Raw genomic sequence first — 17,802 nt, 5'->3', positions numbered from 1 at the left:
ATGATGTTTTGTTTGCCAATACATTAGCTAAATTATACTCTATCACTTTCATTTGCTCTACAGTTTATAGTGCTGTTAAAGCCTGGTGATTACTTACTATGTTTTGTGGTGTTAACTTTGATACTGTTGTGTACTTTTTCCTCTTTTCTCTTGTGTTGCCCCAAGGGTTAAAGATTTTTCTTTGGATATCATGTGTTCTAAAATTCATTGCTGTAAGGCAACCAATTTAGAAAAAGCAGTTCTCCATTATAGTCCACATGAAACATTATAAACCGTGTTTTGAATAAGTTAATAATCATCTAATTTTGGCTTTAGACTGCAGTTTAATATAATGGAAAAGAGTAATCTTGATAAAAAGTGGTTTAAAAGGGTGCATTTATTGTTAATGAACCTCATAACCAAAAACAGATGGGACCCCCGATCAACGGTAAACCTTTGGTTCTCAGTGTGCCACCCTGAAGTACAAAGATAAATAGCATTATTATTTCTCAAACTTTATAGTTCTTCAGTTGGCACTTCTTAAGGTTGCTTTTACCTCCAGATTAACCATCACTCTTCCCTTGCTTGATTATGTAGGATGAAGCAGTCTGTAGTTAAAAAATGCTCACAGAAAGCCATGTAATACAAACTGACTTTCAACAAATCAAGTGTAAATAGTTTAGGTATAATTTCTTTAATACAAGATATGTTAAATTAATAGACAGCTGGGAGAAATTGGTAATTATCAGTGTCCTTTTTCCTAAATATGTTCCCCTTAGTGTTGGTATTCCTAAATTAATAATTCTCACCTGCTCTTGTCAACTGTAGTTAAAACTTATTTTAGAAGTGACTTTTATATTGAACTAATATCACCTTATAAACAATGTAAAATATTCACTAAAACAACATAATTATGTTTTTTCCCGAAATTACAGTACTACCTTCATTGCATAATGAGATTATTTTTGAATACTGGGAATGATGTTTTACCAATATCAAGGTTTTTTGTTTTAGCGTGAACTTAGCACATCCCCCTATTGTGATATAAAGTCTTTTCAGGTTTTGCTTTTTAAATGGAAGAACACATTTTATTGGTAATGCACAAGTAAATGTTAACTTTGAAAGACAAGTTGGCTTGTAATTCTTCAGCACCTAGAATATTTAAAGAAACCCTCCACTTCTTGCTGTTCGCTTAGGGATGAAATGACCCAGTATCATGTGTGACCCAAGACTTGACTAGACCTTTGGTCAGCAGACCTCTTGAAACTTTGATAATAGAAAACTTGTCTGTGTTAGTGTGGGAAGCCAATTGGGAATCTAAACAGTATTTAAAAATGTTCATTGCCTTTTGAGATGTTGAATATGTTTTTCTCAATTAAAACACGTGTAAAACATGAACATGCACCAGGTTTAGTATTTTAGAGTGATTATTCTATCTTATTAAAATGTTGCTGTTGTGGTATGTAATGGGTTTGTAGTTTTTAAAAATTACAACTGCATAAATACAATTTGTTACTTTTCTTTCTAGCTTGTTCTAAAAGCAAGCCGGATTTTGTTCACTTTAGTTTTGTTTGTAAATAACAAATCACCTTTTTATTAATGTTTGTTGATACAGGTGCCACAAATTATTCATTTGAACAGAAATGTGCTACTATCTAGAAATATAGTAACACCTGTATAATAGATGTGTAGCTTTACAAATATATTTGTAGAGAGAAAAGTCTAGTAAATGTTTTTATGGGACACATACATAGCTAGAAACCCTCACCCAATTGTAACATGTCTCTCTTCTCTTTAAATACTGGCAGGTAATCTTTGTAGAGAGTGACTGAGTATGGATCATTTGAACGAGACAACTCAGGGGAAAGAACATTCAGAAATGTCTAACAATGTGAGTGATCCGAAGGGTCCACCAGCCAAGATTGCCCGCCTGGAGCAGAACGGAAGCCCTCTCGGAAGAGGAAGGCTTGGGAGTACAGGTGCCAAAATGCAGGGAGTTCCTTTAAAACACTCTGGCCATCTGATGAAAACCAACCTTAGGAAAGGTAAATATTTTTGAGCCAAACCTAGATTGCTACATGCAAGTATGGTGTCTTCCCCGAGCCCTGTTTTATGGGGTGGAGAGACAAGACCATGCTTTGTATATTCTTCTCCTAGATTCTCCTTCTGCTGTGAAATTAGTTATATTCTGGATTTCAGTATCAGTTATGTTTTCAGTGTATAGCCTGTGTTCTTGAGAGGGAGATCTTACTCTATTACAGACTGGAATGATTGGACTTTTTGAATGATAAAGATTAAGTACAGTGGTTATAGTTTATGCCTGGGTCGGTTCAAAAGGTGTAATTATGGTGAAGAGTAGTAGGTGACTGTTACTGATCCTTGTTAAGAATAAGACAGGTTGTTTGTAAATCACCTAGCTATTTTATTTTTTTTTAAATGAGTATGACTTGTAAGGTAATTTCAGAATTCATGAAAATCTTACCTAAGGTGATATAAAAGTTTGGTAAAACAGTTTTTCTTTTCTGAAGAGCATATTCATTATTTTGCAGTAGAAAATCTGATGATGCTAGTTTTTTAAGTTTTGCTATATTTGGTTATAGGAAGGGAAGATTTAGATGACTTTATGAAAAAAAAAGGCATATAACTGCTTTTTACCAATATGAAACTTGATAAAGTTTAACAACTTTGAGTATGTGTGATATAAAGTAGGGCCTACCTTGTGTGTGCTTTATAAGGATTTTTATTTTGTTTCTGAATAACATGTATAGAAATCAGATTCTCCTTTCATTTGCTAAGCAAAGGATAAAAATGCCATCTTTTAGCAACCAAGAATATTAAGTAGATAAAGTTAGAAGGCAGAGGAATTTCATTGTGTTTGATGCATAACATTTATCATACAATCATTTATTTTTTCCTTGGTTTGGAGAAAACAAAGAATATATTGATCCTGAAATGAACAGACACAGCAGTCCGTATTGTTAGATCTTTATCTATTAAAAATGGAAAAACAGCACTTCAGCAAATTCTTTGGCCTCTACTCATGATTACCCTATTTATTGATTGTTTGCCAAGAATGTATGCATCTTAAGAAAGCCAGGGTAAGAGCATTAAAAATATAATTTATTATGGCTTTTCAAACAGAGTGCATTAATATTGTACTGTGAAGCACTGGGGCTCTATAAAAAAGACTTTCTGACGCCTGCAAACATATAAGTTCCATAAATTCCTAAATAGGAGATTTCAGCTGTCTCTGGTATTATGTGATATTTGCACAGCAAACTTTAATGCCAGGACAGTTTTAGACAAGGATTCTACAGACTTCACTGCTCCTTATGGCAGACGTGCTGTTTACACAGGCTCATAAACCTTCAGCAAAAGCTCCTAAGACTGCCTTCAGGTTTAAATCATGTGGTATTTTTAGCGTTCAGCAGTGACCAGTACTCTTCCCCTTTTAATGCTGGAAGATTGTGAAGTTGCTGTAGTTGGAAGTCTCACCAAACATTAGGACAAATAATCAAACATTCTAGAAGGCTCCTGCTTAGCATTACTCCCAGTAACAGCAGGGCAACTCTGACAGTTTGCTAGAAAATTTAGCAGCTGGATCTATAATTGGATGATATTATTGTTACTTTCTCTGTTGCTGCCTTTATTAGCTTATAAGGTACCTTTAAATTTGATCAATACAGTACAAAGTAAATTCAGTATATTTCAATAGTTTAAAAAGCCTACATTGTTTCATAATCTGAGAAGTTATTTCATAGGCCTGAGAAGCAGTATATAATGGAACACATCTGTTTCATCCCATAAGAAGAAAAAAATCATTGTATATGTTTTTGTTGTACTAACCTAATTCTTTGAAGACATCAGTGCAATGGGAAGAAGAACCAAAGTATAGTAATTTCACTTTCTGCTGAAATTTTTTTTTTTTGAGAAAAAATTTTATTTATGATGACATTTTTAGGAATACAGTTTATGTAGAAAAGTCTCTCTTTAATCAAAATATAGTGTCACTAAAGCCTTTCAGTGTTTTGTCCCTCTCATCTTATTTTTTATGAGTATGGTTTTTGTTTGACAGGTGCTAGATAAAAATTGTAGGTAAGCTGAGAACACACTACTAAGAAAAAGGGATTGAATGTTTTTTTTTGTTTAAGAGATTTTGCCAAAATACCTTCAAGCCAAGGAAGAAATCACCAGTTTGCATATTGCTATTTTTGCTGTAGTCTCCCTAAGTCATCTTCTGATCCGTGATGGGCTCTCTCTCTGGTATACAACAGCTGAATGAATGACAAGAATACTGGCAAGCTTCGTAGCTTATTTTTCATGCCTAGTCTGTTGGTACTTCTGAATGAGTTTATAAGCTTCTCTAAAAACTAAAGGGGTTTGTCAGAGCTAGAATCTCTTGTAAATAGTTCACTAAAGCTTTGGTGAAGACACACATGTGGAAAAATGTAGCTATTTTATCACAGGCTTTTGTTCAGAAGAAACAGGCAAATAGAGAATTTGTAAAGGGCCTCTCTGGTGTCAGTAGGAAATACACATTTTTGGAGATGGTTGGTATGCACTAGACATCTTCAGAAGTTGGTGGTTCTTGAGTCCAGAGAATAGATATTACACTGGCATGATGTTATAGGACTAACTGGGGATCCTAAGTACCCCGTTAAAGTAACCCTTGTCATCATGATTCTAAAAGTGATACCCTTCTGGCAGTTTGCCATGGTACAGTTCAGTTACATCTGTTTTTAACCCTTTTCAGTTATCACTGCAAGTATGGCAGTATGCTGGCTAAGCACCTTGGGTGCAATAGCAGTCTGTGATTTCAGTTTCTAGTCATAGCCTCTTTTCTAAGAGTGGTGTGACCTGTCCTTATTAATCATCTGGTAACTGAGTTATTACCTTGGATTAAAATAAACCAAGAGAGCACATCAGATCCATGTAAATTCCTTGATTCTAATACATCCTGAAAAGGCCACTTTATTTTTCTCTCTCATTCTTATCATGTTATATAATGGAACTTGCTCATGTTAAAGACTGTGAACAGTGGTGTGACCTATGCTTATTAATCATCTGGCTACTGAGTTATTATCTTGGATTAAAGTAAAGCAAGTGAGAGCACATCAAATCCGTGTAAATTCCTTGATTCTGATATATCCTGAAGAGGCCACTTTCCTTTTCTCTCTCATTTTTATCATGTTATATAATGGAACTTCTTCATTTTAAAGACTATGGCCACTATGATACCTTTTTAGTTGGGAAGATTAAATGAGTAGTTTCAGAAATAAGTGTTATTTATTGCTACATTATACACATTGAAATTGTGTGTTAGGAACATCAGTTTGGTTTTTTTCCTTGAATGGAACCATTAGAGTAAATATCTCAAAAAGAATGGTAATTTTTTGACCAAAAATAATTTGTTTAGACACAAACAAGAAAAGTTTATCATTAACGGAAGCAGATACGCAGTGAGAAGGTGGGTTCTGAAGACAGCTGCAGTGCATTCTGTTGTGTATGCTGTATACTCCTCAGCAAGTCGGATAAGACACATTTCTCTCTTGTCAGCATTATTATTGGATCAAAAAAGGTAATTCTGCATTGGAAAATGCACCAGTAAAATTAAAGCAGAGCTCATGTTATCTTAAGACCAACTTCATATTCCATTTAAATATTTCTCTTACAACTTTAAAAAATAAAAGATTGCATATATTTTATATTTGTGTGTGAATGTCTGCATCTCTGTGCCCTGTCTGGCTTGGAAGCAGTCTCTCACAGTTATATTTATTTTTATAGCTTGATTTTTCCTGCCCCTCCAATGGTATTTCTGAAGATTGTTGTTTTCCTGTCTTTTTCTCGGTCTTTTTGATAGGAACCATGCTTCCAGTTTTCTGTGTGGTGGAACATTATGAAAACGCCATTGAATATGATTGCAAGGAGGAGCATGCGGAATTTGTGTTGGTGAGAAAGGATATGCTTTTCAACCAGCTGATAGAAATGGCACTGCTGTCTCTAGGGTACTCACATAGCTCTGCTGCCCAGGCCAAAGGTAAATAATGCATATGTGGGGTGGGAAAAATTGCTTGGCATCCTTTGTTTACCTCGTAGAGAAAGCAGTGAATATCTTTATTCAAAGAGCTGTAGCCCGTGTTTTACATTGGTTCCTTATAGACTGTGGCTTTAAAAAATTGGCTTAATTCAGTTTGGTTTAGTTAACACACATTTTGCTCATGTGGAATGTTGAGGTAAATTTTTTTTTTAAATTACTTCAGCTGAATCATTAGTATGCTTATTGACCTTAATAATCTGCTCCACTGAGGACCCACAAGGAAGTGAGGAGCGTATTTGAGCAGATGGACTGTTGAGAGTCAATTTGCATTTATGACTGAATATCTAGTTCTGTTTCTTTTATTCTGTTTCTGATGGTTTTATGGGCTGTAAAGTATTTTTCAATGCTGATTCCCACTGCAATAGAGAATCTTATCTAAATCGTAAAGCCATTTAGAACTGGTTCTGCTGTCTTATTAGAACTTTCTGTAAGTTAGGAAAATGTGGCCTTACGCATAGGTTTTATTGATGAGGTTTTATTTCCAAAATAATAAACAACCCTATAGTCATTTACATAATTTCACAATTTGGAAAGCTAAGCTGTGAATATTTTCATTGACCTGCCTTTTAGAGGAAAGGAAATCATTCAAACAGAAACAACAATATTGCTTGTGGTGGGGGCAGTGGAAAAAAAAAAACCTTCTATTAGATATATCATGTGAGAGTAAAATAGTCAGTGACATATTCTCTTTATCTGGTAGGGCTAATCCAGGTTGGAAAGTGGAATCCAGTTCCACTGTCTTATGTGACAGATGCCCCTGATGCCACGGTAGCAGATATGCTTCAAGATGTGTATCATGTGGTCACACTGAAAATTCAGTTACACAGGTGAGTCAAGGCTGTGGCTCTGGGATGAAACATTCTCCTTGCTAGGTCTGAAATAACATGTCATTACCCTGTGTTCCGGAAAGGTTAATCCAGATTTATTTTGTTACCTTACCCCTTCTGTTCTTTTACCCTAACTTCAGTATATAATTTAATGTCCCTCAAATTTGTAGATTTTTCTAGGTCATCAAAAGACAAGACTTTTTATACTCAGTTAAATGATGCATTATAAGGAGGCATTTTACATAAAGTTTACTTAAGAAAAAATATTTTTGCATATCATGAACAGTACCATCTGTGTACATTTTGTGAAAGAATGCCTTATTCACTATTGCCATGATCTTATTTATTTACTGTTTTTTACCATTTTATTTCATATGAACAGAGTAACGAAGGGAAATCAGTTAATACATTAATGCTTTTCACAATGGCTTCTGAGAAAGCAGTACACCTTAAATTGTCTTCCCAAGCGCATCAGAGCAGGAAGGTAGAAGTAACATGAAAAAATAGCCACCACAGGCAGCTGATGTATAATTCATGCATCGATACAGCAGATGTGTTGTATAAAGTAATTAACTAATCGGAACAATCAGGAGACCGAGAGCAATCTCCAGATGCATCTGTTTGATGCGCAAAATGAAATCTGTCTGTCTTAAAGGAATGTTCTGCAGCGGGATGCAATCTTGTAATAATCCCCTTTCTAATCTATGTCTCAAATAGTTGCCCCAAACTAGAAGACTTGCCTCCTGAACAATGGTCGCACACCACAGTAAGGAATGCTCTGAAGGACTTACTCAAAGATATGAATCAGAGTTCATTGGCCAAGGAGTGCCCCCTTTCACAGGTACTTAGCATAGCATGTAATAAATAATAAGATATCGTGGGCAATTTGGGCTTGAGGTCTGATGGTGCTCTAGAGTATAAAGCAACTGGTATCTGAAGCAAGAATTTTGCCAAAAATGCACAATTACTTGACCACTGTTGACCTTTAAAATGTGCCCAATTCATTCTGAATAGTCTTTACACTTTTCTCCCTTGGGGGAAAGCATTAAGGACTGTTCACAGGAAAAACAGTTAAGCAGAAAACTGTGCTGGCTAGTCTTAGATTTTTCTTAGTGCTCTGAGCATGGTAGCTACAGTCTCTTTAGTGACTTCTTGAAGTAAGAGGCAGAGTGGTATAACTTGCTCAGGGGTTTGGCACATGGAAATAGCAGTGTTAGTGTTAACATGCAGAGTTTCAACATGTTGTCCAAATAAACTAAGAATATAGTTATTGGCTACTTTGTTCATTATGGGGTGTGGGTGTATTTAGCAGAAGAAAAAATAAATACAGGAATTTCTTGTCCAGATCAAAGATTGAATAGTTATTATTCATTAGGATTCTGTGAGCTGTTTTATAGCATTAGTTTGTTGGTGTTTTTATGTTTTTAAGTGGAATCTTTTTTCTTTTGAGATGCCTGTTTTATCATTAGGGATTTCTGAAATGAGATTTATTACTGTACTTCATTCTTTGGATGAATTTTGTTGAAGAACTACCAAAGCTTTAGATAGAAACTGCCATTGTTTCCAGATTTAAAAACCATGCATCATTTTTAAAAATGCTCAGTTGATCTCAAATAAGAAAGAAAAAGGATGCTGTAGACCCACTCTTGGTAGTCTGCTTATGTGGTTACAACGTAACATGTTATTATGCTGTCCCTTATTACCCAAACCCATAATATACTGTAATTGAGGTATAAGTCTGTTAGATTTTTGTTAAATTTTAAAGTTTTCTTTTAATTCAGGCTGAGAACTGTGATTCAAATATTAATCTGTCATTTAAAATTGTATCTAGGACTTCTGTAAGCATTTCTGTAATTGAGAGATTGTCAAATTTATACTGTATTCTGGGTAGTAGATACTCTCAAATATACTCTCAAGGAGTATTTTGTGTAAGGCTCATGAAAATACGTACCTTAGGAAGGAACCTTGTGGGCTTTTTTTCTACTTTTCATGAAGCACTCTTTGCAAGTCAGGTTTCATACATTATAATCCTATAGCTTCACTTTTAGCAGTTTTAGGAGTAGAGAAAATCTAAATTAAGCTACAGCCTCAAATTAAATATTCTCTGTATTGTTAAGCACCAGTTTCTTACAATTTAGGGCAAATGGTTTTTTTTGTCAGTTCAGTTATCCATGCAGCTAATTTCTATCCTGCTTCTCTCAAATAGAATCTGAAATTATAATTGTCATATAAAAATTTTAAATTAACAGAGGTACAGCAATAGAATTACATAAAGATAACTTATTTACTTTTGGATTTTGTGTTTTGCAAACAACTCCAGGTAACATGTTTATTAACATTTTAGGTATTTGGAATGACCTAGAATTAAATGATTTTTAAATTCAGAGTTTAAGAATATGAATCTCATATATCTTCATGTTACTGAATGTCCCGTTGGTTTCAGAAGTGCATTTAAAAACATACTGTATTTTTTTGTCTTTTTCATTTTTCTGGGTACCAGGGATCGAACCCAAGACTGCCTGCTTACCAGGCAGGCGCTTATGCCACTGAGCTAAATCCCCAGCCCCTAGACATAATGCATTTTACTATGACCTGGAAAAATGTATACTACAAATACTTATTGATACATTCAGTGAGAACTATTTGTTAAATGGTATCAACATTCAGCCAATAAACTACCACACTGTAGCTTTTAAATATAATTGTGAACTTAATGTTGTCATGCAAAATGAATGCTGATAATTACAACATTAAATAAAATGATTTAATAAAATTTAGAACTGGGTAGAGTCATACATAGGTGAATTTCTTGTATGGAGGTCTTCAGAGGAACACATGACCTTGTGTTGATGAAGACCTCACCATAATTCGATGGAACTAGACTGTGATTATAGCATGTGTTATTATTACAATATTCTTTTCTTAATATCTTTTGAAAATAGTGTGCATATTTTAGTGGCAGCAAACTTTTTAATTCAACTACTATTTTTAAAAAAATAACCTTTCAGTGAGGGAACAACTTTATATTTTGCTGTATCATCTTCTTTAGAATGAATCTATAAATTAAATGCTCAATGATTTTATTAGAACTTTTCTACTTTTCCTTCATTTTTTTCCCTCAAGATGGAAGGGGCTCCCTAGGGGCCTAAGCCTAAATAAATATTTCTCTTTCTTCTGTGTTTGAGATTCGGTGGTGTAGACATTGTACTGAAAAATGCCTACTAAATAAATACTGCCTTACTTTTATACAGAATGGAGCTTAATTCCAAGAGATTCTTTATTGAGGTTGTACTTCTCTCATGAAAATTTTGTTTCATTCATGTGAGAACTGTTGATATATTTTTCAACATATACATTTTACTGTATATTAAAGGTTTTGTTTTCTTTAATATGATGCAATATTCCAGTAGATGATTACAAGCTCCCTAAATAGTGTTTAGCAGAAAATCTACCCTGTGGGCAAATAGTGGCCTTCTGCAGAGGCTAAAATGGAGAAAGAATAGCAAACCATCAAGAATTTGCCTGGGGTATTTGACAAACTCTGTGTCCAAAACTCTTAGGAGGATTGTCTAATATTTGCCAAGCAAATGTCTAGTTGTTCTTGGATTCTTCGATTTAGAAAAGACCATCCCTTCCTGGCTCCTCTTTTGAAAGATGAAGGAACTAATGTCCCTAGAGGTTTAAAGTCAAAGTGCCAGGTAATGACTAACCCAGATGTCCTATTTCCTATGTCCTTGCCCAGTGGTGGATTTTAGTGTCGATATTAAAATAGTTCCTTAGGTTTTTGTGCAATAATGTTTTCTTTGATAATATTTGCAAAGTTTTCTCCAGCTGCAGAAATTCCGTAAGTGGGTACGTGGTTTGATTTACAACTCGTACTTTTATTTCTGTTATTAGTTTCCTATCATAAATCTGCCCAAGTAGATTGATGTGTGTTTATTAACTTCTGTGTATCACGTGTTTGCTTATTTTTGTAAAATGTTCTAAGACATAAAAATGCTTCGCTCATTATAGATCTGAGGTGGTTGGATGTTTTGTGGCTTTTGTTTTCTTTCAGTGGATGTGGTTAGATAAGTTGGATGTTGCATTCTAAACTGAGACTAAGTAGGAGAAAATAAAGTCTGATTTAGGGGTAGGAAAGCTTGTAGTCACAAAACTTCTGAGGTATGGATTTAATAGTAAGTTGGGAATTAAAAAACATAACAGTGAAACATTAAATCTTGATTGTATTTTCCCCTAGAGTTTTAGAAATTTAATTTAAACATTGGATAAATACATACATTCTGATACAGGGACAGATAATTTTGTTAAAGTTACCTTAAGTAAAAGGTCAGTTATTATTTCTGCCAGTCTAATGTTTTCTTTTTAAAAATGTTTGAGTCAAATAGTACTGAAAGATTTTTAAACTGCTGCGTGCATTTTTACCTCCCTACCTTCGCCATACATGTATGCTTGTGTGAATACACAGGCATGTACGCGCAGAGAACTTGCACGTTTTTTAAAGTCATTGAGTAAGACATTTTCTATTTGATTTCTCAGCTGGGGAAAAGGTATCTCCACGTCAAATGCAATATAAAGTGAGTGAGAATTGTCATTTCTATTTTCAGCTAGTAAAACATATTAAGATAAATTTAAATTTGAACATCTTATTTAGAAATAAAATTGAGAAAGGTGACTTAAAATTTTGCTTTTTCTGAGGACATCTGAGGATCTGATGGGCATTGGAGTTTTCATTAGGCACTAACAAAACAAATAATCAGAAACTTTCCCGCCTTCCTGACACTTCATAGTTAAGGAGGTTGATTCTCTAAAATTTGACAGTCATTTCAATAGGTGTTTTAATAAACTCGAGTGTTCAGCTGATTTTCAGTATGTATTACAAGAATACATACTGGAAGAAAAATTTTTAAATCTATTCTATAATAGTAATTTTCTTAAAAACAACTGCACTATGGTTTTTCCCTTAACATTTTTTACTGTAATGACACATTTCTTAAATTTTAAAATATTAATAGTCACACTCTTTCAAAAGAGTATCAAACCTCAATATTAATATATTGTATTTTACAATATATTAATTATTAATGAGAGACTAATCTATGTATTCGCACATTCATATGTTTATTCACTCAAAAATATGTATTGAAACAGTAATTTTAAAAAGTGTATTGATTGTTTGGTTTGTCCCAGGCATCCTATTTCCTGTCGCAGTAAAGATAGCACATCTTAATAGCTGAAATAACACATGATTAACTTCATTTAGTGCTTTCCATGTGTCTCATGCTTCTGTCTCCCTAAGTAGTAAACACTTTTATACCCCTTGTTCAAATGAGAACCTGCATCACAAAAGGTGTGATTGTCCATAACTACGCTGCTGGTGAAAGAGAACACAAGAACTGAGAGGCCCAGAGCCAGGGAACTTAACCCAGTGTCCTTGGCCACATATGTAGATAAGGTTTAAAAAAGAAAAAGAAACTTCATATTAATTTGCTGTGTTTCATAATGCTCTTGAATTTCTCAGAAATAGTGATACTATTTGCCTTTTTCCAGTTGTGTTTATTTTCACCGTCTTTGATTTTGTTTGGCAAAGGTGTTTTTGTTTGTCTTGCTCATATATTGACTTGTTTTAAAAGTCCCATCGTTCCTCGCCCCCTTTTCAAGACATGTCAGAGTAGTTAAGACCACTGGGACTCTGCTGGATAAGCTGGCACTCAGGCTGTCACTTGTGTTCCCTACTCTCTTATTTTCTCAAGATGAGTAGGTATAATTGTACTAATAGCCCTTTGTTTGAAACTCAAGGTAATTTTAAGCTTTTTTGCTAAATTGAGAATGCTGAAAATTAATTTCTCAAGTCTCTTGGAAAGTACAAACCTGTGTCATCAAACTGATCTGGTGAGCAAAGGATACAACTGGCATTTAAAACTATGATGTGAGGAGTTTGTACTTGCCACTTTCTAGCTTAAAATTGTAAGTCTTGTGGTTAAGCATCATATGTTTTGAGGAAAAGCTCCGTAGATTTACTTTCCTTTTTAAAATTACAAAATATTTTCTCAATTCTTAATCTAACCATGGGAATCTGAGGTAAATATTTGCTTTTGTCAGTTGCTGAAGTACTTGATAATAACTAACTGGATATTATTACCAGTATTGTATTATTATCAATTTTTGCTATTGTATTATTGTATTAGTTTATGCATTGTATGAAATGCATAAAAGAAATGCAAACCATTCTTAACATGAGTAGCTGTATGAATTTCAGAAGTTACATCAGACAATTTGCTTCCTTTTCTTAACAAGACATGGCATCATTCCAGTTCCTCTTTCAACTTTTTGAAATGTCTGCTCCATGTTAATATTATGATATATGTAACCTACAAAAAAAGTGCCCTCCAAAGTGCAAATTTTCCTTTTTCAATCTAGTGTATCAAGCTCATTTTTAGCTGGTTCAAATAACGTAAGTATTTTATAGCAGCTTGACCCTAGGTCCCTGTAACCTTTCAGATGTGTTAATCAAAAGAAGTCAAACTTTAAACATCTCATTTAAAATGGATCATCTCAATTTTATAGCCATTGTCTTTTCACAATAATCAACCATAAGAGTTTAAACCATGTCAATTTAGAGTGCTTAAAGAGTGCAAGTACTTCATTGTCACTTAATAGATTTTTACCTTGTCTTGTTTTAGATCTTTGACCTCAGAATCCCTAACACAAGGAAAATTACCGTTTCATGAGAGCATGTACCCTCTTTTTTTCCTGTTGCATGGAGTAATAAATATTCCCAAGGTTTAACAGTAAACGTGGTCCTATTAAATGCTATTTTCTAATTGTTTTTTAAAAAAACTTAACTAAATCATACTAACCAAACTAATTTTCTTGTTAAACAGAACTAGCTCTAGAGTGCTGCTTGAGCATTTTCTCCTTCAGTTCACTACTGAAATTTGAAATTGGGATCTACTTGGATTTGCTTTTTAAATCTACTTTATTTCAATGCCAGATTTGTCCCCCAAACAAACAAAAAAACACAACTAAGTTCAAAATATTCAAAACTAACAGATATACAAACCCAATTTTCCCCTTTTCACTAGAAACTGCTTGATGATAGCATGCTGTGAGTATAAAAAAACAGAAGAGAGCCTGTAACATAACAGGAGAGAGCCGCAGCCCTGGTTCTGCAGCTCACTGCCAATTGAAGTAAGGAACGCTCTGACTGTTGGGACTTTTAAATCTAGACTTAAAAGTTATTTGTTCTGTTTAGCATTTTTAAAATGATTCTATTAGGAATTGTATGTGCTTCAGTTTTAATTTTAACTCATAATGATTGTAAAGCACCCTGGGATGCTTGTATGAAGGGCGCTACAGAAATATAAGATTGTATTGTGTTCTAATATGCTGTTTTATTATGGAGTGCTAGAGTTTCATCATGGACATTGCATAAGGTTGCAGAATTCCTCATTGTGGAGAAGGTAGCTGACCTTTGTTAACAGTCTGTTTTTCCTTCTGTAATTCTTTAAAACTTTATTCTCTTTAATCTTTTTTTTTTGGTGGAAAATATTGATTATTTTGTATTGCAATATTTTCCCATAGAAATGCTAATCTAATTTAGCTTACTCAGAGGGGCTAAAGATGTAAACCAGATGATACCTTGGAAATAAGAAAAGATTAAAGCTTTAATTGTTCTATCATTGGAGATTGTATTCTTACTAGATAATAAGACCTGGTCCTTCATTATTGGGTACCACTGACTGTCAGAGACTTATACCATTTTTCTGTTAGCTAGCTATTCCAAAACAATCAAAAATGTGGAGCTAAACTGGAATTACACACTTGGAATTTCCCCTGAGTTATTTTACCATACAACAGTTATTTCTTGAAGCAGTGCATTTCTGCAACAACTTCATTCTGGCACCTTTTACATGTGTCTTTTTCGTTGCTCTTTATCAGTTGTGTTGGTGAGGTGTCATCATCATAGCAGTTCAGAGTTGAGCTTCGTCATGACCAGCTGTGCCAGCTTGTGCCATGTCTCAGTTTTCCTATCTATAAAAGAAGAGAACAATACCAAGTTTTCAGTATTACTGTCAGAATTAAATGAAACTTTTAAAACATTTAAGATATTTCTCAATTGTGAAGTGTACACTAACTTTAGTTTTTGTGAAATGTGGGCATTGAGAATCTGCAATTATACTTGTGCATGCAACATGAATTAAGAAACAATTGCTATTTAGATTGTAATACAAGCTTTTTTTAATTAGTGGAAAAAAGATTGTTGTGTTTGTTAAAAAGAGACCTTATAATTGATTTTCACCTTTAATGAACACTTTTATAAACAACCTTACAATCTATATAAAGTTAGAACATTTTTAATGGAAATGAGGGAAGGCTTGGCATTATATTTAGAAGTAAATTCATTTACAATTAAGCAGATGTGATCCTTACAGTAAACAAGGTCATTAAACTGTCCTCAGGATGTGAGTCCACTTTTCCTTTCTCAGTACCCAGTGCTTTGTCCTTTTTGTGCCCACCAGTTATCTTACTACATTTAATTGTAGATTTATAGCTTACCAAACTAAAAGAAAATAACTTGTGAATTTCTTTTAAAAAAACCTACTGATACTCCAGGTTGTCACATTTTTTGTATATTTGAGTATTCTTCAGTATGTATACAAAACTTAAATGTTTATAAGCAGAAAAAAGTCTTGAAGGTAAAATGTACTAAGCGATCAAAAAATGTTTTAAAAACACTAATTATATCACAATTAAGCACTTTTTGGTAACTTTTTTAAGCATTTCTATACATGTTTTATATTTTTCTTTCACAACTGAACGTGTATTTTAGCTTAGCTAATAATTTTCATTGTCACAATTGTGTTATATCTGAGACACAATTTAACTGTTACTTCCATGTGTCCATTTTCTTTTCATATTCAAGAAAGAAGAGGGAAAATGTCATTTGACAGAGCCACATGATTTATATACAAAGATGGTATTGGCAACATGGAAATGTTAGCGTTTGTAGTCACCTGATGTTTGTTCATAGTATCTGATCTTTGGTTGATGTTTTGAAGTCTGTTATTTGCAGTGGAGACTCCATTTAGTGCTGCTAAACATACAATGTTTTAGAGTCAGTGTGTAAGAGTCCAGAATCACTTGAATTTGAAAAGAACCACAAGTGTGGATAACTGTTCATCCATTGCAGAAGAAGCCTACAGGACTTGGGGCACCCTCCCCTCTGCATTGGCACCAGTTCAGTCAGTGCTGAGTGGAGCACTTTATTTCATGATATGCAGCCCATCCCATTCATTCTTACTGTTTCACTCTAACTCCTGAAAAGGCGATTACCGGAGAGAAGATGGCATTTTCCTGAAATGTGAAAGATTTTCATAATATTGATAGAGAAGAAACCAGACTTTCTTTATATCCTAATCCAGATGACATTGGTTTATGTTTATCCTGGAGACATGGGAAATTTGTGGCTAAAAGCTCATGGTGATGAATAAAATACAGAAGTTAAGGTCCTTATTGTCCAATTAAGTGTTAGGTCAGATCTGAGTGGAGTTCATGGACCTCATGGGGGACTTCTGATGGTTCGTGCAGATCCTCTCTTTAGGGATAGCTGTATCAGTTTCATGAGACTCCCTGTGATATAGCTAAAGGCTGGGGCTCCATCCCCACCCCCACATTTTTAGGCATAGTGGTTTAAAATCAAATAGTGTTCAAATAATGAAGGAATGCAAAGAGGGAGTATGAGGTCTCTTGAGAAGAATTATCAAGCCTAATTGTAATATTTACTTTTAGAAAAATGAATTGTTCAGAGTATTTGAGTTTTTGTTTCTACTGTGCATCTTTTCAGAAGTCTGTGTTTAGGACCTATGAAATGTACCATAAATTTGGTATCTCTTTCTCTCTGCCTCTAAGCATACATACTAGAAATTTTAATCTGTATAGAGGGTGAGACATTTGTCCACCCAAGGGCATCAGAGAAGGAAAAAGCATTCCCTAAATGTAAGTTGGTGTAGAGCACCTTAGATTCAGAATATCAGAAAATAACTTCTGCCATAAATATCAAATAAAACTTGATCAGAGAAACAATGTGAAAATTGTATTTGGTTTAGCATAATGCTTAATAATTATAATTTATAATACTTACAATTTATCACTTCATAAGTACAATGCTATAGAGTTTTAACCTTCCTAAAAATAGTGTAGTTGAAAATGTTTACAGAGTGCCTGAGAATGATGTGTCCTGCAGTCAATTCTTCTCCCTGTATCTGAGAAGACTTTCGTAGTCTTCAGACTTTCAGAAGACTATCTGAGAAGCATTTCATAGTCCTGTAATTCTATTAGAAGGGACTTTGAAGATTATCTAAATTCTCTTTATATTATACTCTGTGTGTAGTTAATTTGTGATATCACATACCCTAAATAATATCTGTTAGCAACTACTTTATAAATTAAGTTCTATTTACTAACATTTTATTTTGACTAAGAAGATATCAATGTAGTTAGAAAGATCTACCTAGGTACTTACACACAAGCACAAAGAATCTGGTTAAAAGATATTATGTGGGGATTATATAAAATTACTTTAATTATGTGAAGGAGCCATCATCTGAACTGTGAGCCAATGTTTTCTTTAAAAGTTATGAATTGGGTTTTTAAATAATTAAATAAAATTTTCCTGCTTTGAAATGATCACATTTTCATCTTTAGGAAATGTATTAGGGAAATTAAAACAAAATTGGATGTGTCCTTTCTTTGCTTCCTTTTGTATTTCTTTGTAGCTTTGCAGAGTTTCCATTTTTAGTGGTATGTCTGGGTTACTCTGTGCAAAAATGCCATTTTCAAGGCTCTTGGCTGGATCAGGATGGCAGGAGTCACAAATCTGACAATTGAAGTTTAAGT

General features: G+C 33.9%; 1 protein-coding gene across 7 annotated transcripts in view; it reads left to right on the top strand.

Moving 5' to 3' along the window:
* The window catches only part of Satb1 (SATB homeobox 1), a 95,596-nt gene that overhangs the window by 22,076 nt on the left and 55,718 nt on the right, over positions 1 to 17,802 (top strand). For 6 of the 7 annotated variants that reach the window (XM_063256992.1, XM_013143980.3, XM_063256991.1 and 3 more), the window contains exons 2-5: positions 1,788 to 2,024; positions 5,840 to 6,016; positions 6,777 to 6,903; positions 7,621 to 7,744. In XM_063256992.1, the coding sequence (XP_063113062.1) occupies positions 1,814 to 2,024; positions 5,840 to 6,016; positions 6,777 to 6,903; positions 7,621 to 7,744 (639 nt within the window). In that variant the 5' untranslated portion in view covers positions 1,788 to 1,813. Of the gene's footprint in view, positions 1 to 2; positions 2,025 to 5,839; positions 6,017 to 6,776; positions 6,904 to 7,620; positions 7,745 to 17,802 lie in introns of those variants that run through there. The other variant, XM_023561643.2, reaches the window with a different exon arrangement.

This window comes from Cavia porcellus, unplaced genomic scaffold, assembly GCF_034190915.1.
Source record: "Cavia porcellus strain 051 isolate PalLab524CR breed Dunkin Hartley unplaced genomic scaffold, mCavPor4.1 scaffold_10, whole genome shotgun sequence".
NCBI classification, from domain to species: Eukaryota; Metazoa; Chordata; class Mammalia; order Rodentia; family Caviidae; genus Cavia; species Cavia porcellus.
The sequence above is the reverse complement of the archived record's forward strand: the minus strand, read 5'-3'. Positions and strand labels throughout refer to the sequence as shown.